This window comes from Solea senegalensis, linkage group LG1 (genome assembly GCF_019176455.1).
Source record: "Solea senegalensis isolate Sse05_10M linkage group LG1, IFAPA_SoseM_1, whole genome shotgun sequence".
NCBI lineage: Eukaryota > Metazoa > Chordata > Actinopteri > Pleuronectiformes > Soleidae > Solea > Solea senegalensis.
In genome coordinates this window covers 20,630,118-20,656,772 of record NC_058021.1, presented here as the reverse complement: position 1 = coordinate 20,656,772, position 26,655 = coordinate 20,630,118, and the positions used below count along the sequence as shown (strand labels likewise).

General features: G+C 43.6%; 2 protein-coding genes across 4 annotated transcripts in view; both read right to left on the bottom strand.

Moving 5' to 3' along the window:
- Nucleotides 1–2,241, bottom strand: part of kcnq3 (potassium voltage-gated channel, KQT-like subfamily, member 3) — a 37,757-nt gene extending 35,516 nt beyond the window's left edge. Inside the window, exons 1-3 of one of the 3 annotated variants that reach the window (XM_044026396.1) lie at nt 2,149–2,241; nt 1,826–1,957; nt 774–1,232 (exon numbers count right to left, since the gene is read on the bottom strand). In XM_044026396.1, coding sequence (XP_043882331.1) covers nt 774–1,072 — 299 coding nt within the window. In that variant the 5' untranslated portion in view covers nt 1,073–1,232; nt 1,826–1,957; nt 2,149–2,241. Of the gene's footprint in view, nt 1–773; nt 1,233–1,429; nt 1,467–1,825; nt 1,958–2,148 lie in introns of those variants that run through there. The other 2 variants (XM_044026387.1, XM_044026404.1) reach the window with 2 other exon arrangements.
- A 2,547-nt stretch (nt 2,242–4,788) lies between these two features.
- On the bottom strand, nt 4,789–26,212 carry LOC122769852 (dynein axonemal assembly factor 11-like). The gene is made up of 12 exons (XM_044026730.1): nt 26,161–26,212; nt 23,250–23,417; nt 23,027–23,104; nt 22,776–22,948; nt 19,588–19,775; nt 19,381–19,506; nt 15,617–15,694; nt 15,321–15,386; nt 15,110–15,248; nt 14,222–14,317; nt 13,695–13,771; nt 4,789–6,303 (listed from the first exon to the last, which is right to left on the bottom strand). Exons 1-12 carry the CDS (start codon nt 26,168–26,170, stop codon nt 6,108–6,110), a joined length of 1,395 nt encoding a protein of 464 aa, XP_043882665.1. The 5' UTR covers nt 26,171–26,212; the 3' UTR covers nt 4,789–6,107.
- Between the last annotated feature and the right edge of the window lie 443 nt (nt 26,213–26,655).

Sequence of the window (26,655 nt, the reverse complement as noted above, 5' to 3'; positions counted from 1 at the left end):
CCTTACAACTGGGATTATGATCAGTTTACACACACACAGACACGTGCGCGTGCACACACATGCACACACTCTCTCACACACACACGGACACGCACACACACACGCACAAACACACACATACGCACACACACACACACACACACACTCACACACAGACATCATACAAGGGCAATTTTCTATTTGTCCACACAAAAACCCAACCCAACAGTTTTCAAAATAAAAGTCTCAGTTTCTGTTCATCCACACACAAAACCCAACCCAACAGTTTCAAAATAAAAGTCTCAGTTTCTGTTCATCCACACAAAAACCCAACCCAACAGTTTTCAAAATAAAAGTCTCAGTTTCTGTTCATCCACACTATAACCCAACCCAACAGTTTTCAAAATAAAAGTCTCAGTTTCTGTTCATCCACACTATAACCCAACCCAGCAGTTTTCAAAATAAAAGTCTCAGTTTCTGTTCATCCACACTTTAGAGATTTCAAAATAAAAGTCTCACTTTCAGTCAGAATCAGAAACTAAAGCTCACCATCATCATCATGATCCCCATGATCACCATCATCATCATCATCATCACCATCATCACCATGATCACCATCATCATCATGATCACCATCACCATCATCATCATCATCATCACCATCATCACCATCATCATCATCACCATCATCATCATCACCGTCATCATCATCATGATCATCATCATCATCACAGCAGCTCAGAGACACTGAGGACATTTCTGTCAGGGGTCAGGGGTCATGGTCATGTACTTACACAAAGGCGTGGTAGAGCAGCGCCCATCCTCGCGGCCTCTCCAGCGTGTCGTAGATCAGGTTCTGGATCCGCCTCCTCCTGATGTTATTCCTCTTGTTCGGCCGCGTGTAGCCCAGCGGCGTCTTGGCCAGCAGCCCGACACCGAGGCCCTGTGAGCCGCGACTCGACGACACCAGCAGCAGGGCGCCATCTTTGTCCCCGCCCCCCGAGTCTGTGAGCGGCGTTGGAGGCAGAGCTCCACCCGGAGGCTTTTTCTGCTCCTCCGAGCTGCTAACGACGCTCCTGGAGCGAAGCCCCATGGTCAGTGGTGGAGGAGGAGGAAGAGGAGGAAGAGGAGGAGCCGGATGACGACAACGACGCCCGGCAAGGAACGCATGCCATGTTCCAGAGACAGAAGACGGAGGACGGACCGTCTAGAACGTTCAACGACGGAGACACGGAGGGAGGTGAGAGGAGCAACTGAGAGGGGGAGGAGTAGGAGCATGAGGAGGAGCAGGAGGAGAAGGAGCATGAGGAGGAGGAGGAGCATGAGGAGGAGGAAGAGGACGGAGGAGGAAAAAGAAGAAAGGACAAATAGAGGAGAAGAAGAATATTACATCTCCAGTTTTAAACAAACAAACAAACAGTCGTCATGGTCTGTGATCTTACACACATACCTGGTCCAAGTTCAGACCAGGTTCAGACCTGGTCCCAGAAAAACCACATTGAGACATGGTTTGACGACAAATGTGTCCACATTCCTAAGGAAGGACAAATTACAGACTCTGCCTCCTCTGCTGACGTCACCTGACCTGCAGCAGTTTCACTGCATTTTTACACTTATCACCTACAGCATTCATTCATTCATTCATTCATTCATCTAACAACACACACTCACTGTGTGGATGCAGTATTTTCCCCGCCCATTTGTTCCACACAGGTTGCAAAAATGTGGCTACTTCCTGTCGAAACAGCCTACTTCCTGTCGAAACAGCCTACTTCCTGTCGAAACAGCCTACTTCCTGTCAGGAATTTAAAGAATAAAATGAATAACTAATAAAATTAAATTTTACCTTATTTTCTTATAAAATAAACACGGTTGAAGCTGCAGTCAGGTGACACCAGCTGTCAATCACAGTCATGTCAGGAGTCGCCCCCTGGTGGCTGAGAGGACTCTGTGGACACAATCTGTCCTCAGACCACCTCTGAATGTGAATGTGGATGTGACACACACACACACACACACACAATAAGAGACATGTCAATCAGTTAATATTTGTATCGGAGAAACAAAGAACTGAGCAACATCACGTTACATCTTTGACGCACACACATGCACGCACGCACGCACGCACGCACACACACACAAAATGGACAGAAAAACAGCGGTATGTACCAGCGGCGGATCCCGGGCATGACTCGAGCCTCCGGAGCTTCAGCCTCCATCCACCTGCAGAGGAAGAGGAGGAGGTGACTGAGGCGGAGAAGGAGCAGCAGGAGGAAGAGGAGGAGAAGAGAAGAGGAAGGGTGGAGACACAGAGGAGGAGGAGAGAGAGAGAGAGAGAGAGAGATGCTGCTGCGAGGAAGAGCTCGAGACTGACTGAGAGAGAGAGAGGGAGAGAGAGAAGCGTAGACGCGACTCACACATACACACACCCGCGTGCGCGCTCTGGTGCGCCGTGCACGCGCAGGAAGGCAAAAAAAAACTCTGACAGGTGAATATAAACACGCGCGCGCTCAAGGAATGAAAGATATGTACAGTCATGTAACACACACACACATACACACACTGTCTTACTGTAGCTGTGAGGACATAAAACAGCAACACAAAAAAACAGGTGATGAGGACAAAATGTCCCTCACACAAACACACACACACACACACACACACACTGACCATAACCACAATTCATATCTTAACCAGTTCCTCATTCTGCCTCATTAGGACCAGGTTTTGGTCTCAATGGGGACTACTGCTCCTGACAAGGTCAGTGTTTATGACAGAACACACACACACACACACACAGAGTGTTAAAACAGATTGTGTTTCTTCTCAGGGGGTTTGACTAAACTAACCAGAGTTCACTCACTCTCCCACACCAAAGTCCACAGAGAAAATCAGTGATTTTAACATCACACAAACAGGAGTTGTTGATCCACTGCTGCCTCCATCACTAAGTTCTAATGTCTTATTGTGTCAAATTTGATGTAGATTTTATTTACTGAGTCTTTTGTTAAATGGCGTTCTTTGTCACCTCTGGCAGTCGTCTGGAAGAAGAAATTATGTGATCTAACCACAGCAAAAACAGCGGGACCAGGATCATCATCACCACACAGTGATTTACATGCGTGACACTGACGTGTTTATTGTGCTGACTCGTTGTATCGGCTCGATCCTCTGGGACTCGACACCAGGAGTAATTTTTCTCACGCAGCTGCATCGATTCATCGAGTCAATGAACGCCTCACAGGTCCACGAACACAACACATTCACCTTTAATCTGACCACGGTCAGACACTGGAGACATGGAAATGATGCGTCCACTGAAAACTAACAGACGTTACTCACTTTAGTGTGGACGAACAGAGATGAAGACTTTTATTTTGGAAACTATGAGGTTGTGCTTTAGTGTGGACGAACAGAGATGGAGACTTTTATTTTGGAAACTGCACGTTTATGTTTTAGTGTGGCCCAACAGAGATGGAGACTTTTATTTTGGAAACTATGAGGTTGTATTTTTTATGTGGACAAACAGAGATGGAGACTTTTATTTTGGAAAAATTAGGTTGTGTCTTAGTGTGGAGGAACAGAGATGGAGACTTTTATTTTGAAAACTATGAGGTCATGTCTTAGTGTGGACGAACAGAGATGGAGACTTTTAATTTGAAAACTGCATGGTTCAGTTTTGTTGTGGACTAACAGAGATGGAGACTTTTATTTTGGAAAGTATGAGGTTTTGTTTTAGTGACAGAGATGGAGACTTTATTTTGGAAAAATTAGGTTGTGTTTTAGTGTGGACGAACAGAGATGTAGACTTTAATTTTGGTTGTGTTTTAGTGTGGAGCAACAGAGATGCAGACTTTTATTTTAGAAACTATGAGGTTGTGTTTTAGTGTGGACCAACAGAGATGAGACTTTTATTTTGGAAAATATGAGGTCCTGTTATAGTGTGGACAAACAGAGATGGAGATTTTTATTTTGGAAACTGTAAGCTTGTGTTTTAGTGTAGACGAACAGCGATGGAGACTTTTATTTGGAAACTGCACAGTTCAGTTTTGTGTGGACGAACAGAGATGGAGACTTTTATTTTGGAAACTACGACGTTGTGTTTTAGTATGGATGAAAAGAGCTGGAGACTTTTATTTTGGAAACTATGAGGTCATGTTTTAGTGTGGAAGAACAGAGATGCAGACTTTTATTTTGGAAACTATGAGGTCGTGTTTTAGTGTGGACGAACAGAGATGAGACTTTTATTTTGGAAACTATGAGGTCATGTTTTAGTGTGGAAGAACAGAGATGCAGACTTTTATTTTGGAAACTATGAGGTTGTGTTTTAGTGTGGACGAACACAGATGGAAACTTTTATTTTGGAAACTATGAGGTTGTGTTTTAAAATATGATATGTTTTACTCTTATATTAACGTAAATAAAGATATTCACTCACTCATTCATTCATTCACACAGAAGGAGCTGAGGTTTATAAAACCACACAGAGTTAAAGTCAAATGTTAAATGGAAGTAATGATGTTTAAAGACCACAAACACAAACATGTGTTTCCTGTTTCACCACCAAACCATGACATTTCATCCATAATTAATGAGGCAGAGCAGGAAGTGACCACTGATCAGTTTACTGTCCTCACATCTGTGTCCAGGAAATGGTTTTAAAATATCTGTCTTTGTCTCCATGGATTCTGTCACACATTCTAATTCTGTCCAATCCTGCACACACACAAAGAGACACACACACTTTTATTTTGAAAACTGCTCAACAAACAGAAAGTCAGACTGACTTTGATTTTGAAAACTACAAGGTTGCGTTTTAATGACTTTTATTTTGAAAAAGGCAGGGTTTGTTGTAGCATTAACAGTGTTTTAGCTTGGATGAAGAAAACTGAGACTTTTATTTTTGAAAGCTGCCAAATTTGGTGTTTCAATTTGGACTAAAAGATACAGGCTTTTATTTAGAAGACGATGGGGCTGTGTTTAAGTGTGGACGAACTGAGATGGAGACTTTTATTTTGGACGTGTTTTAGTGTACTTTATTTTGTCTACGTTCTCGTTCTCGTTCTTGTCCACGTCCACGTTCTCGTTCTCGTTCTCATTCTCGCTCTCACTCTCAGCCACGTTCTCGTTCACGTTCACGTTCTCGTCCACGTTCTCGTCCACATTCTCGTTCCCATTCTGGTTGTCAGGATGATTCGATGATCAGCTGTGAATCAGAGCAGTTTTTCTTTAATGGTCAGAACTTCCTGTCTGTTCCAAATATAGACCGTGGACAATAAAGAGAACAGTGAAGCTGTCAGGAGGAAAAATGCTCCGGTGCCAAAATGTCCTCTGAAGACGCTGCTGCTTCCGGAATTGAGGGAGGAAGGAGGGAGGAAGGAGGAAGGAAGGAGGTAGGAGGAGGAGATGGACTTTATGACCGCTGAGTTTTTCAGGTGACGACTCAGAGAAAAGTGAAGAACAAGGAGACGAAGTGTTAGCCGAGCTTCAAGGAGACTTGTTTGTCCAGAGTCGTGTCCTCTGGGCTGTGAGCAAAGTCTGACACGACATCAGAAAAAAACAAAACAACACTATGGGAGCCGAATGTGTTTGATTGTGTTATGAGGTTTGGTGTAATTCACTCAATGTGTGTGTGGGGTTGTTGTACTCTCAGAGGGGGAGCTCAGGTGTATATAGGTGGCATTATCACTGTCCTTGTCAGGTTTTTGACCTGGAAGGGCAAACGGTTTTCGACCGCTGTGGCGCAGAGGCGCTCCTCCTTTGATTGTTTGATGGAGTTTCCTTATGTATGGTAAATGCACAGCAATAAATCCAATATATTGCAACTCAACGAACAACGTGGACATTCAGTCAAAGGCAGAAAAAGAGCAATCGGCAAGGCAAAGTGCGTCAACCAGGTTATCCGGAGTTAGAAACCTCAGTAGTGGAAGTCTCACAGTGAGCTAAGTGGAAGTCTCACAGTGAGATAAAGACGTGAACATGTGACGTAGCTATGTAGACTTAAACAACCAGATAAAATAAAACAAAAAGTTTTAATTGTCCTTAAACTAAAGTCAGGAATCCTCAGGTCAGTGTTCAGTTTCATCAAAAACCTGGCACACGTCTCAGTTTGATTATTATGCCACGTCTTAAACAAGTGGAGGAACGTCGGGATCGTCCACAAACTCCTCAGAGGACGTGTCGTGTCCTGCAGCAGTAGGTGCAGCTGTTCTGGAAGCTTCCAGTGGACCTTCTGTCGTCTCCTGATGTGGCACGATGCTGCTGAGGGCAAGTGCCCGATGTCTGCTGGGGTTGACTTCCAGACACTCGAGAACCTTGTTTCTTCTGAGGGAAGAAAAAAATAAGAGTCAGAGACAATAACGTGTTGGTGTGGACGAAACTGCACAGTTGTGTTTTGGTGTGGATGAACAGAGATGAGACTTTTATTTTGGAAACTGCACAGCTGTGTTTTGGTGTGGAGAACAGAGATGAGACTTTTATTTTGGAATCTGCACAGCTGTGTTTTGGATGAGACTTTTATTTTGGAATCGAAGCTGTGTGGTTGGGTGTGGACGAGATGAGACTTTATTTTGGAATCTGCACAGCTGTGTGTTGGTGTGGACGAACAGAGATGAGACTTTTATTTTGGAAACTGCACAGTTGTGTTTTGGTGTGGACGAACAGAGATGAGACTTTTATTTTGGAAACTGCACAGTTGTGTTTTAGTCGAAACAGACACTGCGTTCACTGCCCAACCCCTGACCCCTCCTCCTCCTGCAAACTTGCTGGTCTTTAATTTTACAAAATAAGACATTTGAACTTAGTGTTGGAGGCAGTAGTGGATCAACAACTCCTGTGTCCCTGCTAAAATCATTGATTTTCTCTATGGGGTTTGGTGTGGGACAGTGAGTCGTTTACATATGTCAGTTTTAGAGATGCACGATATTTATCAGACCGATAAAAATATCGGCCGATTTGGGGGAAAATTACATAATTTTTTATCGTTCCGTACATTTATCCGATCAAAAGATAAATTAATGAAATTGGGGGGATTGTTTTGTTGCACTGGTTAAGTCTATCAGGACCCAAGCCTGACCCGTTACTGCCTGATTAACAATGAACACGTCTTCACCAGTGTGGGCGTTTTGCCTCCATGTCAGAAGATAATAACAGCATCGCTGTTCAGCGAGGATTCCAACAGGAGGAAAGAAGACTAAAAGTTTGAACAAATTTATCGCTGTCACTGTAGTGAAGCGGGACTGAAAGAATATGAAGCAGCCGCGGTAACAGTTAGTGTGGTGTAAGGGATTGTCGATGTCCACATTCAGCAGGTGTTTGAAAACTGTTTCGAGAGACAGTGAAAAGGCTAAAGCCATAAACGACACAGCGCTCGACGACCAGCCTTTTCCTGTCATTGAGAACCTGGGTGTTAGCGAGCTAATAGCACATATGGAGCTACGCTACACCCAAGCTGTTGCTTCTTCTCGGATGTGTCCAAGTGAAAAGATCGTTTAAGGGGAGGTTAAGAAATGGTGAGTAGAAAGTGGAAATCATTTTAAGTTTTCTTATTTGGAACTATAAGATTTCAGAAAAATCACAAAGCATTAATAATTCTGTAAAGCTTTGGCTGATGAGTCACTTTATTTTTGAGGATGCACTTTGTTTTATTTATTTGATTAATTTTTGGAAATGAAATGTCAATGCATATTATTTTATATTACTGCAGGATACTCCACAAATACCTTACTGTTATTGTTATTTACAGCAAATGACCACATATTTGTGTGATGACATGAAAAAAATAATAATTTGAACATGAGTTTTTCGTCACTGCATCGTGCACAAACTGCAGATTATCTTAAATATGAATTTATCAGTTATCGGTATCGGCCATGAGAAGCAGGAAATTAGTGGTTATCAGTTAAAATTTCACAAAAAAGAACAGATTATAGACCCTTGAACAAAAGACTCAGTTTACAAAATGTGTGTTACAAAAAAATGTGTGTTTACAAAATATGTCAGTTTAAGTTTCTACGATCTCTACGTCACATGATCAAGTTTATCTCACTGTTAGCCTGAAGTTTGTGAACCACTCACTCTCCCACACCAAAGTCTATAGAGAAAATCAGTGATTTTAACATCAAACACACAGGAGTTGTTGATCCAAGTTCAAATGTCTGATTTTGTAAAATTCAGCTTTATAAATCATATGTTCAGATTGATCTCAGTGACACAAAGTGACCACACGAGGCAGCAGAGGAGCAGCAGCTCCTGTGTCCCCACAGCTAAAATCACTGATTTTCTCTATGGGGTTTGGCGTGGGGTTTTTCACTGAGAGTAAGCGTCCAACGTGTAACTCCGCTGTTGACCCTGACCTCTGACCTTTAAAAAACCGCCACAGAGGACATCACCACGGCGACGAGGCCCTCAGGGTTCCTGATATTCATGTCATTGAGTAAATATACTGTATGTTGACCCTCCTCCTCGCAGCCACAGCCCACTGAGTATGGACTCTGTAGGTGAGCTTGGGGTCAAAGGTCACAGATTTAATCATGTACAGAAGATGCAATAACTCAGCAGTGGGTGGTGTCCACACTAAAAGACAACTGCGCAGTTTCCAAAATAAAACCAGAAAATATTCACATTTAAGAAGCTGAAAAAGAAGCTTGTTTTAATTATTTAAAAAAACCTTGTACCGATGAATTAACTGTCAAAATAGTTGATGATTAATTTAGTAATTGATTAATAATCAGTGAATGGAGTAATAGTTTCAGCCCTACAGGCCGGGCATGTGTACTGCAGGGTAAATTCCTGTTTCAGTGTGGATATAACTGAAGCTGTGTGTGTGTGCCTGTGTGAGTGTGTGCGTCTGTGTGCGTCTGTGTGTGTGTGTGTGTGTCAGGTTGAGCCTGAGGCTCACATGTTTTACTGTCGCCCTATTTCTGCGATACTGAAGCTCCGGTCAAGGCCGTGTGGTTGAGCCACGCTGAGTGTGTTACAGCCTGGTGTGATGAGGACACCAGGGACATGAGACACCAGGAACATGAGACACCAGGGACATGAGACTTCAGGGACATGAGACACCACAAACATGAGACACCAGAGACATGAGACTTCAGGGACATGAGACACCAGAGACATGAGACATGATACACCAGTGACACCAGGGACATGAGACATGATACACCAGTGACATGAGACACCAAGGACATGAGACATGAGACACCAGTGACATGAGACACCAGGAACATGAGCAGAGCCGGCCCTGGGCATAGGCAGTATAGGCAAATGCTAGGGGCGCCGTCATCCACAGGGGGCGCCGAAAACGGGAAAAAAAAGAAAGAAGTGTATATTTATGTATATATATATATATATATATATATATATATATATATATATATATATATATATATATATATATATGTGTATATATATATATATATATATATATATATATATATATATATATATATATATATATATATATATATATACATATAAATACTACTTTTTTTTACCAGCGCCATTATTACTATTATTTCGAAATATTATATAAGCCCACAGCAACATAAAGTCATAGCAAAGACTATTAAATAATGCAGAAGCCTTTTTTCTGGGTTGCTCTGTACCTGCGTGAGGGGGGCGGGGTCAAGAGGACAGCTGCCTGAATCTGAACGGACTGTGACCCAGAGACGAAGAAAAAGATTAATGACACTGTATCGGAATTATGTCCAAAAGACTGAAGCCATCCGGCGCCCAAGGAAGGAAAAGAAGGAAAGAAGAGGAAGAAACATGTGAAAAAGATAGAGGTACAGTAATGTCAATGTGATGAAGTGCATGAAATTAATAGTTTAATGCATCGTAGTTACCAGAGCAGAGTATTAGCTTGCTAGCTTACTTCAGACGATAGCGACATTGTTTAATAATCAATAAATAGCTGAGTCGACGTGTGTTAATGTTACTCCACCTTAAATTCATCAGGGACGTTTGGAAACTTAACGTTAGGCCTGTTCAGGTGTTATTTTACAGGTGTCTTTCCTGCTTGTATGTCAGTTAAAATGCTTTTAGTTGTCCATCCCCTTTGTAATAGGGTGGTTGTAAGCCTTTGGTTTTATGTGTCACAGTTTATGTTTGTTAAAGTTTACCAGTGTTAAAGTGTATTACTGTTAATATTTCATACCTTAGCTTCCCCATATCATTCATAGGCTATATATACATATATATTCATTTCACTGCACTTTACTGGTTTTTGCACTCTGGTTAGACTGAATTGCATTGCACTGACAATAAAGTTGAATGAATCTCATCACACTTTCATTATTAGTCTATATTAGTCTCATGTATAGCACACCAAGCATCTGTTTTTTTTATTAAAATGTAACATGCAGTCGTAACATATACTTCTCTTCTCTCTTCAGATGCACTTTTAAAATATTTCAGCACCACCCCCAGTGGCACAGCCTCAGGTGCTCCTGTCCCGTCTACCTCTGCACAGCCCAGTGACACAGTATCAGGACTAAAGGCTGCACCTATCTACCTTGCTGACTTGCCATCTCTTCTTACAGACAAAGTAAGAAGAGAGTTAGTTCACAGAGGACCACAAAAGGAGCTGGCTGATGTACTCCAAAAAGAATGATAGCTTGCACTGTTTTTATTTGGTGTGATATTCTTTACTCAGAGAAATAAAATCTTGAATACACACATGCAGTTTCTGTGTGATTGTATGAAAGTTGATTGTGAAATTGACTGCTGCGATGCAAGGGGGCGCCAGCTAAGATTTTGCCTAGGGCACCAAATTACTCAGGGCTGGCACTGAACATGAGACACCAGGGACATGAGACTTCAGGGACATGAGACACCAACATGAGACACCAGGAACATGAGACACCAGGGACATGAGACACCACAAACATGAGACACCACAAACATGAGACACCACAAACATGAGACACCAGAGACATGAGACTTTAGGGACATGAGACACCAGGGACATGACACATGATACACCAGTGACACATGATACACCAGTGACATGAGACACCAAGGAAATGAGACACCAGTGACATGAGCCACCAGGGACATGAAACTTTAGGGACATGAGACTTCAGGGGCATGGAGTCACCAGGGACACCAGTGACATGAGACACCATGAACATGGAGACACCATGAACATGGAGACACCAGGGACATGAGACACCATGAGACATGAGACACCAGGGACATGAGACACCAGGGTGTGTGTGTGTGAGTGTGTGCGCATGTGTGTGTGTGCGTGTGCGCTATCAGGGGCATTTTATGCCAGCACACTATACTAAAAACGCATGTACAGCGTCTGTGCGATAACATCTAACCTCTAACGTGTAAATTCATTCACTTTCAATGGACAGACGTCACGTCACGTAGGCGTCACGCAGACACTGCACACGCGCTGTTGCGCATACGCCTACGTGACAGGTGAACTACGCCTCAAATATGTGACATGGCAACTCATTCTCTCTTTTCCCAGCTCTAACACACTTGTAGCAGAACGGATCTCCGTCTGACCGACATCTCTCAGTGGATGTCTGACCATCACCTGGTCAAACTCAATCTCGACAAGACCGAGTTTCTTTTTCTCCCAGGAAAGGGCTCTCCCACCACAGACCTGACCATCACCCTCGACAACTCTGTGGTAGCTCCTTCTCATACCGCAAGGAACCCATCTCTCCCTCACTGCCAACACTGCTGCAACAGCTCGATCTTGCAGATGCATGTTGCACAACATCAGAAGGATACGGCCTCTTCTAACCCAGAAGGCGGCACAGGTTCTGGTCCAGGCTCTTGTCATCTCACGCTTGGATTACTGCAACTCCCTCCTGGCTGGTCACCCTGCGTGTGCCATACGACCTCTGCAACTCATCCAGAATGCAGCAGCTCGACTGGTCTTCAACTTACCAAAATTCTCTCACACTACACCACTCCTCCGCTCCCTTCACTGGCTTCCTGTAGCTGCTCGCATCCGCTTCAAGACTCTAGTGCTTGCGTTCCATGCTACAAACAGATCCGGTCCAGCCTACATCCAGGACATGATCAAAACCTACACCCCAGCCCGCCTACTCCACTCTGCATCGGCAAACCGGCTCGCTGCCCCCTCACTGAGAGGATCGCAGAGACATTCACAGAACTCGAGACTGTTCATTGTCCTAGCTCCCAAATGGTGGAACGAGCTCCTTATCAACATCCGGACAGCAGAAAGCCTCCACATCTTCCGCCGCAGACTAAAAACACATTTCTTCCAACTCTACCTCGACTAAGACGACGGCGACAAAAAAAACAAACACTTCATAGTTTGGCTTACTTGAAGCACTTACTTCTAGATCTTATTTGTACCCAAATGTTTAAATGCACTTATTGTAAGTCGCTTTGGATAAAAGCGTCTGCTAAATGACATGTAATGTAATGTAATAACATGAAGACCACGCGTGACTGTGAAGTACAATTCTACATGAGCATACAGACACACGCTGTGTAGTGTTTGTGGAAATCAAACAGTGAGGGGTCATTCGTGCCGTGCCATGTGCTAACGCAAGGGACGCCTGTGAGCACGCTCGTCTCAGTGTACAAATTATTTACTTTATAATGACGACTTTTGAGTTATCAGCTGCTTCGCTTCACAATTCAAGCAGTCCATGTCACACCCGTCGCCAGACCTCAGTTTGAAGGTGGGCATATGAAATGCATGGGGGGGCACAGTTATTAACCTACAGTACGTATATTTTTTATCATCCTACACACTATATATTGCAGCATGTAATCATCACGTTAAACATACCAACAGCAATATGACCAGGTATAGCCTAAAACCAGCGTGTCATTTGTAAATCATAAGGTGCCGGAACACAAAGCTTACATAGGACAGCGCAGGGATGACGGTCACAGGTCACAGGTCCCGGAAGGCATACAGAAAACGGTGCTGAACAACAACACGCACATGCCCACTTACAAATGTGAATTGTGAAAAGTGAGAAAATGTGTTTATTGACAAACAGAAATTGAATCCGCTCTTGAAATAACAGATAAAAGCCCTTTAATTTTTTTATTTATAGCTCAATAGAAATGAATAATTTCTTTAAACTTAAAACTTTAATTAATCAATGCACGACGTGTCGAGCTTTTGTGCTAATGGGAACAGAACGCACTTCAGTTGCGAGGCGCACGATGAAGTTTCTCCGTGTCATCAACACATTTTTTTTTTTTATGAAGAACTGAAGCATTTATTGCAGCCAGGGCGAGGATATTACAAAACACTGCCACTGGTGCTTTTCAGCACCTGTGAGGTGAACAGCGGCATTTGCGTTTTCCCCGTTGCGCCACTGGCCGCACAACCTGCGGCCGATGGCGCTATATATACATATATAGTACATATACATAATGTGTGCATTATGACTGAAATAGCCTAAACTGTCACATCGGTCTCTCTTGGTAATACATGGACTGCTTGAATTGTGAAGCGAAGCAGCTGTTAAACTCAAAATTCATTATCATAAAGTAAATCATTATTTGTACATTGAGAAGAGTGTAAACACAGGTGTCTGCTGCATTTGCACGTGGCATGACACTTATCACCCATCACCCTTTATTATTTTGTGTACTCGCAATACGTGTGTGTGTGTGTGTGTGTGTGTGTCAGTCACACACACACACAGTTACTGTTAATCGTTAATACAGTTACTGTTAATCGTCGTGGAAACGTATACCTCTCTCTGTCCTCGGGTGAGCGGCTGCGTCTGATTGGACGAGGGGCGGTTCTTGTCACTTTGATTTCACATTTAGCCTGCAAAACAGCGAGTCGTCGTTAAAGCTGCTGCTCTTTAAAGACACTCAAAGACACATGTCACTGTGCTGTGAGCTGTGAGCGCCCCCTGCTGCTGAGAAGTAGCCTGAGACACAGAGGCTCACTCAGTTTGTAAAACACTCACTCTCCCACACCAAACCCCATAGAGAAAATCAGTGATTTTAGCTGCCTCGTGTGGTCACTTTGTGTCACTGATATTAATCTGAATGAAGGATTTCAAACAGCGAAGTGACAAAATAAGACATTTGAACTTAGTGATGGAGGCAGCAGTGGATCAACAACTCTGTGTGTGATGTTAAAATCACTGATTTCTCTATGAGGTTTGGTGTGAGAGAGTGAGTGGTTTACAAACTTCAGTTTCCTGTTGGAACCTGTCTCACAGTGAGATAAAGACATGGACACGAAGAGCTTTAAAGTTACCGTACGTACTCGGGGCATGGTGAGGAGCAAGTGTCCAGTGGTTTGAGACCTCAGTGCTGTGGAGCTGTCGGGCCTGACTTCAACGGGAAGAACCATCTGAAACATCTGTGGGGGTGAATTATTCACAAGTTTAATTAACAAGATTAATGTGGCGACGTGGCAGTGACATTGTACCATGGTGTCAAATGACTTTAATCATCTGTGAGGCTTTTTATAGCCACACTGTCCAGAGAAGACTCAGGAGACTGAGACTGTTCATCACTGAAACACTGCTGCTGCTGCTGTTAATGCTGCTGCCGTTAATGCTGCTGCTACTGCTGCTAATGCTGTTCATGCTGCTGCTGCTGTTAATGCTGCTGCTACTGCTGTTGCTGTTGCTGTTCATGCTGCTGCTGTTGCTACTGCTGCTGCCGTTAATACTGCTGCTTCTGCTGCTAATGCTGCTGCTTCTGCTGTTAATGCTGCTGCTGCTGTTAATGCTGCTGCTGCTGTTAATGCTGCTGCTGCTGCTGCTGCTGTCAATGCTGCTGCCAATGCTGCTGCTACTGCTGCTTGCTAATGCTAATGCTGCTGCTGTTCATGCTGCTGCTGCTGTTAATGCTGCTGCTACTGCTGCTGCTGCTGCTGCTGTTAATGCTGCTGCTGCTGCTACTGAGAGTCAGAGAGGCGGGGGTAGACGACCTCTGTCCACAACAGGTGACTAATAAAGTCTGTCCATAAATGTATCAGCGTATCAGAAAAATCTTTAAGGACTCAGCAGCTTCACACAACATTTTATCTGCTGTAAATCAACTCTGTCCCTCACTCGTCCCTCACTCTGTCCATCACTCTGTCCCTCACTTTGTCCCTCACTCGTCCCTCACTCTGTCCATCACTCGTCCCTCACTCGTCCATCACTCGTCCATCACTCGAGTGGGAGATTGAGCGCAGGTTTTCAATGACCTTTCCTTTGACACTGACTCTGGCGAACGTCGGCTGAATGTCCACATCCAAGAGGGAGGAGTCCATGTGTCTGTGGGAGGGGCAGGGGGAGGGTCTGAAATGTCAATTATTCAACAAAGTTAAAACTAAACTGAATTAAAAGAATGAAAGTTGTTGTTGTTTGTACCTGTAAACAGACAAGTCTAAGACGATGCTGTTGTTGTCTTCGTCCTCAGTCAGAGAGAAGTCCAGTCTGTACGTTCACACACACAAACACACACAGCAGGGGATTACCTCACAGCTAGAGGGCGCTGTTTGTCACCAGTGTGCATAGACCATCATACATGCTTTTATTTTGTAGCAGCCAATCACTGCGTTAGACTACTGACAGTAACCTGAACAGTTAGTAACCTGACTAACCCTAACCTCATCCATAACCACCATTCTAATCTTAACCAGGTCAAAGGTCAAAGGTGTTTTTACTTTGGTTCGTTGACGTTGAGGACGCGTCCGTCCACAGTGATTAGAGTCCTTGAGGGTTTCTCCGTCTTTACCATTGACCTGAGGGACAAACAGCTGAGTGTGAGTGTGTGTGCGTGTGTGAGTGTGTGTGCGTGTGTGTGCGTGTGTGAGTGTGTGTGCATGTGCGAGTGTGTGAGTGTGTGTGCATGTGCGTGTGTCTGTGTGTGTGCGTGTGTACGTGTGTGCTTGTGTGTGTGACGGATGGTGGCAGCAGAGTTATGAGTGAGAGGGTGAAGGAGAGACCACGATCATCTGTGAAGATGGAGTGGAGACATCATGACACACACACGTTCTTGTACAGCGTTCTTAAAGAGGACACTCAGAGACATAATGCATTCCCTAACCCTTTAATTAACCCCTTAAGGTTTGTTTATGGATAAAAGAAAGATGGCGGCGTGTGTGGATGCAGTGGCCCCTCGCTTTCCTGACAATGTGGTGTTTAATTTGTTAAATATGTGTTTGACCGACAGTTTGTCGTGTTCGTCTCGTCTGTATACGTCGCAATATCAGTACAGTCGACAGGCTCTGCTAGACATCTGCAAGAGCAATATAACGTTTTGGACATTGACACAGACACACTGCTGGAGCTCGGATTACTTCGCCTGCCTGCGACCACACCAGACTCGACTGCCACTCCTCCCTCGGAATGGAAACGTCGGAAGCGGTGTGCGAGGAAGCAGAAAAGGGGCAAACGTGGAGGTATCCGGGCTCGGCTAGCAGCTAGCCCATCTCGCCCATCCATACCATCCATCGTCCTGGCAAATGTACGATCCTTGGACCACAAAATGGATTAAATACAACTGCTGAGGTCAGCGAATCGGACAGTGAGTAACTGCTGTGTGCTTGTTTTCACTGAGACATGGCTGAACGACAACATCCCAGACTCTGCCGTACAACTGGAACAGCTAACATGCTACCGAGCAGACAGAGTCCCCGTTAACGGAGGTAAACAACGTGTCGGTGGAGTGTGTGTTTACATACATCCCGTATGTAAACACACACTCCACCGCCACGTGGTGAGACGCTGTTGTAGAATGTAAACACCGTCCTTTCTACCTGACAGGAATGTGGCACTTTGTAAACTGTACCAGGCCATCAGTGAACAACAGACAGCACACCCAGATGGATTTACCATCCTCACTGTAGATTTTAGTCATGCTGACCTTAAGACTGTCCTCCCAAAATTCTACCAGCATGTCAACTTCCCAACAAGAGGGGAAAACACATTGGATTTGGTTTACACTTCCCACAAAGGAGCATACAAGGCCTCCCCCCTCCCCCACATCGGACTCTCTGATCACATTACTGTTATGCTAATGCCAGCATACAGGCCCAGAGTGAAGGTTGCGAAACCAGTAAGGAGGTATGAGTGTGGCCGGAGGACGCCATGTCTGCTCTTCAGGACTGCTTTGCAACAATAGACTGGGATAGTACATTACATTACATGTTATTTAGCAGACACTTTTATCCAAAGCGACTTACAATGGAATTGAGTACAATCAGCCAGTGGTGGAGTCAAACTTGCGACCAATGCGACCATGGTGTCTTACGCACCCTAGACCACTGAGCCACTCCAAACAAGCAGCCACATACAACTACAACACAGACATCGAGGAGTTCACAGACACTGTGACCTCTTACTTCCGGAAGTGCATTGATGATGTGACCCACACAAAGACCATCATCATTCGGGCTAACCAGAAGCCATGGCAGACAGGAGCTGTCCACCAGCTGCTGAGGGCCAGAGACAAAGCCTTCAGAGCTGGGGATGAAAATGGCCTGAGAATAACGAGAGTCAACCTGTCCTGTGGCATCAGGAAAGCGAAACAGGACTATACAAAAAAAGATAACCTGCCACTTCAAAGACAGCAGAGACACGTGGAGCCTGTGGCAGGGCATTCAGACCATTACGGACTACAAGCCTGCGCCACAGATCTGCGATGACAACATCTCTCTGCTCAACAACCTCAATAGCTTCTTCGCACGGTTTGAAGCTACAAACAATACAAGCCCACAGAAAACTCCCCCCGCCACCCCATGATCAGGCTCTATGCCTGTCTGCTGCTAGTGTGAAGCGGTCACTCTCCACCATCAACCCCCGCAAAGCAACAGGCCCAGATAACATCCCAGGACGTGTGGTGAAGGACTAAGCAGAGGAGCTTAAGGAAGTCTTCACAGAGATCTTTAACACTTCTCTGAGTCAAGCTGCTGTCCCATCACATTTCAAGGCCACCATCATCATCCCTGTGCCAAAGAAACCTGCTCCATCCTGCTTCAATGACTATCGTCCTGTGGCACTGACCACCATCATTATGAAGTGCTTCGAACGGCTAGTCATGTCTCACATTAAGTCCATCCTTCCTCCCACCCTGGACCCCTTTCAGTTTGCATACCGAGCCAAACGTTCTGCTCTCCACCCAGCCCTCACCCACCCGGACACATCAGACTCATATGTGAGAATGCTGTTAATAGACTTTATTTCAGCATTCAATACCATAATTCCACAACAGCTCATCTGTAAACTGGACCAGCTGGGACTCAACACCTCCCTTTGCAACTGGCTGTTGGACTTCCTCAGTGAGAGGCCACAAGCAGTATGTGTCGGCAATAACACCTCGAGCAGCATCACACTCAGCACAGGGGCCCCCCAAGGCTGTGTGCTCAGTCCCCTGCTCCTGACCCTGCTGACTCACGACTGCACACCAACCTACAGCTCAAACCACATGGTGAAGTTTGCGGACAACACAACGCTGGTGGGTCAGGAACGACGAGACCCACTACAGAAAGGAGGTCGACCTTCTGACCTGTGGTGTGGTGCAGAGACAACAACCTCCTGCTGAATGTCAGCAAAACCAAGGAGATTGTTGTTGACTTCCAGAGAGGCCACAACGTACACCTGCCACTGACCATCGTTGGTGCTGTTCTGGAGAGATTTACTTTTATAGTACAAACATATCTTCATAATCTTTCGAATGTTACTACCATTACATCTGCCTTTTTTTGCACTATTTGTATTGTTATTTGTATTGTTGTTGTATATCCTATATCGGTGTATATTTGATATTTTATATGTTTAAATTTTATTAATTTTAGTATTTTAGTTTTAGTATTAGGAAATGTCTGGCTATCTGTTGTGCCAGTGCACTTTAACTGTTTTCACCACGGCGAATGAGAAACGTCCTCTCGATTGTTTGTATGTCTGGTACATGTGAAGAATTGACAATAAAGCTGACTTTGACTTTGACTTTGAGTTACTTTCATTTGACACACTGGTGAGTGTTAAGCTCTCTGCTGAGGGTTGGCCGTCACCGCCCTGCAGAGGTCGAGGACAGTGTTCAAGGGACCTTCAGTCTGCTGCACATTGGTGAAAGCACGTCCGTCAGTGTGGATGCCCGAGGAAGAAAAGAAGACACTGATCTAAAGACTTGTGTAATAAAATCTGCATCAGTTTAAGTCTGTCTCACAGTGAGATAAAGATGTGATCATGTTCTGAAGACATCCTAGATTTTATAAGCTGAGTCTTTTGTTCAGTGTTTTATTTGTTATATTGTCTTTTTGTCATTTTGTTTAAAAACTGTTGTTTTTAAGTCACATTTGATTTGATTTAATGTAAACTCGAGTCGTTATTTGTAAAAGAAAATAAAAAGTCAGTCTGCAGCTCAGTGTTACACTGACACTCAGTGGCACAACAGGGGAACTGCAGCAAAACAGAGCAGTGAACCTACTTCTCCTTCGCCCTCCTCTTCTCCTCCAGGTGGCGATGTGCCTCCAGACGAGACTCAGGGGTGAAGGAACACGGCGTGTGCCAGAACTCCTTCTCCTGCTGCTCCTCGTCCTCCTCTGAACACACACTGCAGACACAGAGAGGATCTGGACTCTGGACAGGACTCAAACCTCGCAGAGACGTGGAAGTCGTCACGTTTGTCACTCACGCTGCGTTGCTGGCGTCGTCCTCGTTTCCTCCATCCTCTCCTGCTCCCTTCCTCTCTGCTTCCTCTTTCTCCTTCTTCCTCCTCTTCAGGTATTCATCCTCCTGCACCCACACACGTCTCCTCACCTCCTCCAAACCCTGACACGCTCCAATCCTCTCCGAGCGGCTGATCTTCGTCCCGTCCAACCACTGAGGACAGAGACACAGGAAGAGTTACTGTCAAAACTCAGAGATTTTCACACGTTGAGGGTGTGGGCTCAGTTTAGGAGACACTTTGGCTACTTCGATTTTTGCCTCTCAAGTCCCATTTCTGCCAATCACTTTTTTCAGCCTTCCTTATTGGACACAACATTCCAGGAATGGCGGAGACTGGGTATTGAGCATTTCAGGGATCTTTTCATAGATAATCATTTTGTATCATTTGAGCAACTAACTGAGAAGTTTAATCTTCCAAAGTCTCCCTTTTTCAGGTATCTACAAATAAGACACTTTCTTCGCTGTCAGATACCAAGCTTCCCTCAGACACCTGATGTGAACATTGCTGATGCACTTCTCAATTTACAGCCATCACGCAGGGGTTTGATCTCAATTGTCTATAATAAACTGCTAGGTATAAGACGGGCCCCACTCGACAACATTAAAATTGCATGGGAGCAAGATCTGGATTTGTCCTTGTCAGAAGAAATGTGGGACACAATTTTAAATTGATAAACTCCACTTCGCTTTGTGCCCGTCACTGCTTGCTGCAATTCAAAGTTGTTCACAGGACCCATATATCCAAAGCCAAATTTCTGCCCAGATGTGGATCCCTGGTGCGACAAATGTAAGAGAGCGGAGGCTTCGCTCATCCACATGTTTTGGACATGTCCTAGCCTTGAGAAATACTGGAGGGAAGTTTTCCAAACCTTGTCCCTTATTGTCAATTTGAACATAGAGCCCAACCCTTTGGTCGGTCTTTTTGGAACTGCAGGGGAGGTCGATGTGCGCCTGACCCCAGCTAAACGGCGAGCTCTGTCTTTCGCCTCTGTCCTGGCCAGGCGTGCAATATTGCTGCGATGGAAAGATGCTGTCCCGCCCACCCACGCTCAGTGGTTGAGAGATGTTATGTCTTGTCTAAATCTCGAAAAAATACTACATTACTCCGTAACTCCAAAGAAAAGTTTCAGAAAGTGTGGGGACCCTTTCTGGAATACTTTCATAATTTTAAAACTACATAGGGGCTGGATCCCTCACACTTTGCTTTTGTTTTTATGCCACCTATACCAAGTGGACAAATTGGCCTGATGCCTGCTTTTGACCCATCTGTGGGTTCATAATTTATATATATATATATATATATATATATATATATATATATATATATATATATATATATGTATATATATATATATATATATATATATATATATATATATATATATAAATATATATATATATATATTCATATATATATGGGGTTGGGTTAGATAAGGTTTCTTGTTTTGTGATTTTGTAATATGTAAAAAAAATATCTTTGAGAAAAAAAACACAACTGTAAGTACAAAAACACAACTGTTAGCGCCCCCTGTTGCTGCATGAACCGGTCTACAATACCTACGTCACATGATCACGTCTTTATCTCACTTTCAGACAGATGATTTTCCAGCAGGAAACTGAAGTTTGCAAACCACTCACTCTCCCACACCAAAGTCCACAGAGAAAATCAGTGATTTTAACATCACACACACACGGGAGTTGTTGATCCACTGCTGCCTCAATCACTAAGTTCTAATGTCTTATACTGGACCTTTCTCAAGTACGCAAGTATGATTCTTCAATTAGAACAGCAGCTACTTCCTTCTTCTACTGTTTGAATGGCAGGTGGCGCCAAGTGTTTAAGCCTCATTACCGCCACCTACAGTGTTGATAAATGACACATAAATAAATAAACACATGAAATACTTTTAATAAATGCATATATATTGTTATTTTCACATTTTAAATATTTAACTTAATTTATTAATTGATTTTTATTAAAAATATACAGTACCATGTGGGAAATAGATATATTACAGCATTGTAGAGTATGTATGTATATGTGTACATATATGTATTTTATACATACATACAGTGGTGGGCTGTCAGGGCCAGCAGGGCCTTCTCTGCTGGCCTGATAAAATCAAAAAAGTATTTTTTATTATTATTATTATTATTATTTATTTATTATTTTAAATAATCAAATGAATGTGTGTCTGAACGTGTCTGAATTCAATTACTTTTTCAACATGTTATGATTATATTTCCAGAAAGAATATGGTTATTTTTTGTGAAGCTGAGCAGGATTTTCCATAATGTCATTAAACGCATCATAGTGGACCTGCTCTAATAGTATTGCTGGCCTTTCGTTGAAGCTGCCATTTCCTATTTGGTTATAACTTTGACTGACGTGTGTCGTCAGCCAATCAAAATTTGATGCATAGTGACAGAACGCCCCAGGCCCAGCGATGTGTCTGGCGCTAGCCCCCGCTGTTGTCATCAACAACGTTTGGGTTTTGAAGTAAGCTATGATCACTGCATTAACACCACCGATCCATCATGTTTCTGATCTCCTTCGTGTGCACTTTTCACAGCGATTTCACATCATTTCTGGTAGTTGGAGTGTTAATGATACATTTAGAATATTTTTTAGAAGTGGTGAGGACAAAACTGTTGATCATAAATAGTGCCGGGGACGTGTTCCCCGCGTATCTGACGCCTATGCTCATGTGGAAGCTTGTTTTTGTGTCATATAGTGGCTTGTGAAATTACGGTTGATGAGTGAAATAACGGAAGATGTGGTGGTAATGATGCAGTAGCATATTGTGTTTGTGCGTGTTTTTTGTTTTTTTTAACTGAAGGCCCTGACTGAAACCCCACGGTACGCTACTGCATACATATATATGTATATTTATATATATACATACATAAATATATACATACATACATTTATGTGTATATATATATATATATATATATAAATATATATATATATATACATATATATATATATATATATGTTGAGAAATCCTTCGCTCAGATTGACCTCAGTGACACAAAGTGACCACACGAGGCAGCAGAGGACCAGCAGCTCCAGTGTCCCCGCCAGCTAAAATAAATTTCTTTGTGGACTTTGGTGTGGGAAAGTGAGCGCTTTGGTTGTAACCTTGTTACCTTGAGTTGTGCCAGAGATGTCACCACGTACTGTCTGTAGCCCTGGAACTCGGCGCAGGGGTTCCCGACCAGAAACAGCTCCCTGAGGTGAACGTTGTGTCTCAGAGTCTCGACGCTGCTCAGGCGACCGATGAAATTGACCGTCAAGTCCAGCTTCTGCAGACTCTCACAGCCTGAAGGACATGAGTGAGATGCCGGGTTCACAGTCAGACAGTAACACACTGCTAACTCCAGTAAAACTTTACACCAACCTTCAAGGTTTTCAATCACTTCAATGTTGTTCAAGGCCAGATTCAAATACTGCAGTTTCTTCAGGCGACTCAGATTCTCTGCATGAAAACAACACAATAACATGAAATAATGCCATATTTGTACAGTACATGTAGAGGTGAGAGTTCTTCAGTATCACAACATTTGATCCAATCAGGAGCAAGAATCTCCATGTCCCTGTGTCCCTGTGTCCCCATGTCTCACCCATCCTGTCGATGAGGTTGTTCTGCAGGTAGAGGATCTTCAGCTCCCTGCACCACGTGCCCAGATGCTCGATCTTCTCGATGTCCTGCTGATGCAGAGAAACTTCCTCTAGGGAGAAGATCTCGCTCTCGTTGTGCTCGGCTCGTCGGCGAACCATGTCCTCCGTGACTGGATGAGGAACAACAGAGACATGAGACGAGGTCCTGTGACCTCTGCGGTCAGGACGACAACTACACACGGTGGCACGCCGCCTCAGCAGAGCCCAGCCTGCTCATAATATGAATATACCTTTAAATCTAAACCTCACACACTGCACCTTTAAATCTAAACCTCTCACATTGCAACTTTAAATCTAAACCTCACACACTGCACCTTAAAATCTAAACCTCACACACTGCACCTTTAAATCTAAACCTCTCACACTGCACCTTAAAATCTAAACGTCTCATACTGCACCTTTAAATCTAAACCTCTCACACTGCACCTTTAAATCTAAACCTTTCACACTGCACCTTTAAATGTAAACCTCAAACACTGCACCTTTAAATGTAAACCTCTCACACTGCCTTTAAATGTAAACCTCATTTAAATGTAAACCTCACACACTGCACCTTTAAATCTAAACTCTCACACCTTTAAATGTAAACCACACTGCACCTTTAAATGTAAAACACTGCACCTTTTAAATGTAAAACACACTGCACCTTTTAAATCTAAATCTCACACTGCACCTTTAAATCTAAACCTCTCACACTGCACCTTTTAAATCTAAATCTTTCACTGCACCTTTTAAATGTAAACTTCACACACTGCACCTTTAAAACCTCACACACTGCACCTTTAAATCTAAACCTCTCACACTGCACCTTTAAATGTAAACCTCACACACTACACCTTTAAATGTAAACCTCACACACTGCACCTTTAAATGTAAATCTCTCACACTGCACCTTTAAATCTAAATCTCTCACACTGCAGCTTTAAATGTAAACCTCACTCCCTGCACCCAGGGCCGGCTCTACCTAATTTTGTGCCCTTTACTGAGCGCTCGTGTGTGTTGCCCGAGGGCTTGGACGGCCTTTTCATGTCGTTAATAACAAAAGCTTCACCTGTCTGTGACCTGACCTCTGATCCCGTCATGTGATTCAGCAGCACCACATTTTAGGAACATTATTGTTTGTTCATTTGTTAATATTTATTATTTGCAAGAGAGAACACACAAATGAGGGCGACTGGGAATAGAAAATCATTTTTATTTTCATTGTTTTAAAAATTTAAAACAATGAAAATTTGTTTTCATTGAAATTTTTGCTGGAGGGGCGCCTCGCAGCGCCCCTCCAGCAGATGGCGCTCTAGGCGACCGCCTATATCGCCTATGCCAAGAGCCGGCCCTGCCTGCACCTTTAATGTAAACCTCACACACTGCACCTTTAAATCTAAATCTCTCACACTGCACCTTTAAATCTAAATCTTTCACACTGCACCTTTAAATGTAAACCTCTCACACTGCACCTTTAAATCTAAACCTTACCTTTAAAGGGGACATATTATACCCTATTTCCCCCATTAAAATAGTTCCCTGGTGTCCTAATGAACATGTCAGTGACATGCTTTGGTCAAAATACCATAAGGATGAAGCATCATAGCAGTTCAATAACCCCGCTAAACCTGCCCCTTTCAGAACGCTCAGTTTTCGTGCATGGTCCCTTTATATGCAAATGAGACACAGGCAAACACACACCCACTTCTTCCAGGGGGTTTCTGATTTGTCCTCTTTACAGTGCTCACTCGCTCAGCTCTATTCCTCTCCCCCTCCCTCCACTAGTTCTCTGACAATATCAACAGCGTGCGCAGAAAACAGCGAGAGTGCCGTCACAGGAAGAGACGTCCTACATAAGGATCGAGACGAACAGTGCCGAACTGTAAATCAGTTAAAAACATTTCGGGACAGCACCACTGATCGCCAGTGGCGCACGGCGAGCTGAATAAATTGCCGCTGTATGTGACTGTATCAGACGGAGTCTGTGCTCCATGGAGGACGTACTGAACAAATATTTTTAATTAGGACGTGTCAGAATGGTCAGTTATGAGCTGTGTGACCTTTTCTTAACAATGTGTGTGTTTGTACGTCAGTGAAATACGGTCGCTGACTAAATACGGCGACCGCTGGCCGCAGTCTGATGCGAAGTGGTGCGAACACACAAACACACGTTTGCTGACTTTATCCGGCACATTAGCTTCATATATAAAATCCTCTGAGGCTGGAAGTTGGTGTAAAACACTGTGCTCCACTGTGCAGCCACCAACAGCACACTTGTCCCTCCGCATTGACATAATACCGCTCTTCCTCCCTCGCCTGCACTCTCGCAGGGACAAGGTGGAGCTAAGGTGGAGCTCTCGAAGTAAACTTACTGGTGGGGTGGTAACATTTGCAGTGAAATGCGCATGCTGCCGCACAGGGAATTCAACATCAAGTGTTTTATCGCCTATACTTTAAATCTCACACACTGCACCTTTAAAACTCACACACTACACCTTTAAACCTCACACACTGCACCTTTAAATCTCACACACTACACCTTTAAACCTCACACACTGCACCTTTATATCTCACACACTACACCTTTAAACCTCATACACTGCACCTTTAGTAAAACACAAATAATAAACATGACCAATGTTAGCTTAGCTGCTATACACAGAACGTTAATGCAGCTAACGGAGATAGCATTAGCCTCGTTAGCTTGCTGCTCATGAACTCCACAAACTTCGTTCAAACTAAGAGACTTGAACCACAAACATGTTTATCAACTGAAAACACGCGAGATTTTAAACGTAATGAAACGTCGTTGATGTGTTTAAGTGGACAAATGTTGTTGTTTTTCTTGTTTTTTTTCTTTTCTTTACTTACTGTAAACCATCGTCCCTCCGTTGTCAGCCGTTACCGTGGAAACCGAGCCAGTGCTGCGTTCAGGTGGTGTAGGAAACTACTACACCGTTCGCTGAAGACAAAAACAGCACAAGTCATTCGTCAGAGCTGAGACAAAGAAAGCAAAATCACCTTGTGTCCTCAACACTGAGGTGTAAAGTAAATAAATATAGTGAGTTTGTATTTGGCATGAATAACAAAATAAATGGTAATATTTTCACAGATCATTACATGTCATTTAGCAGACGCTAAATCCAAAGCGATTTACAATGGAACTGAGGTGGAGGTGGAGTCAAACTTGCGACCATTGCAACCATCATGTCTTTCACACACAGGGTACCAGTCTAAACCACTGAGCCACTCCACCCGTCAGTCATGTTCAGAATTAACATGACTGACGACATCATTTTTTTATCAAGATATCAAGATACAATATTATTGAGAAGTGATTACTTTCGAGAATAAACAAATTAACCT

Coding starts and splice junctions, on each gene's coding strand:
- LOC122769852 (XM_044026730.1), bottom strand. Junction 19,776..22,775: donor CATCTCTGGCACAACTCAAG/GTAACAAGGTTA, acceptor CTCTGTCCTCAG/TGGTTGGACGGGACGAAGAT. Junction 15,695..19,380: donor AAGAGGAGGGCGAAGGAGAA/GTAGGTTCACTG, acceptor TTTGTCCCTCAG/GTCAATGGTAAAGACGGAGA.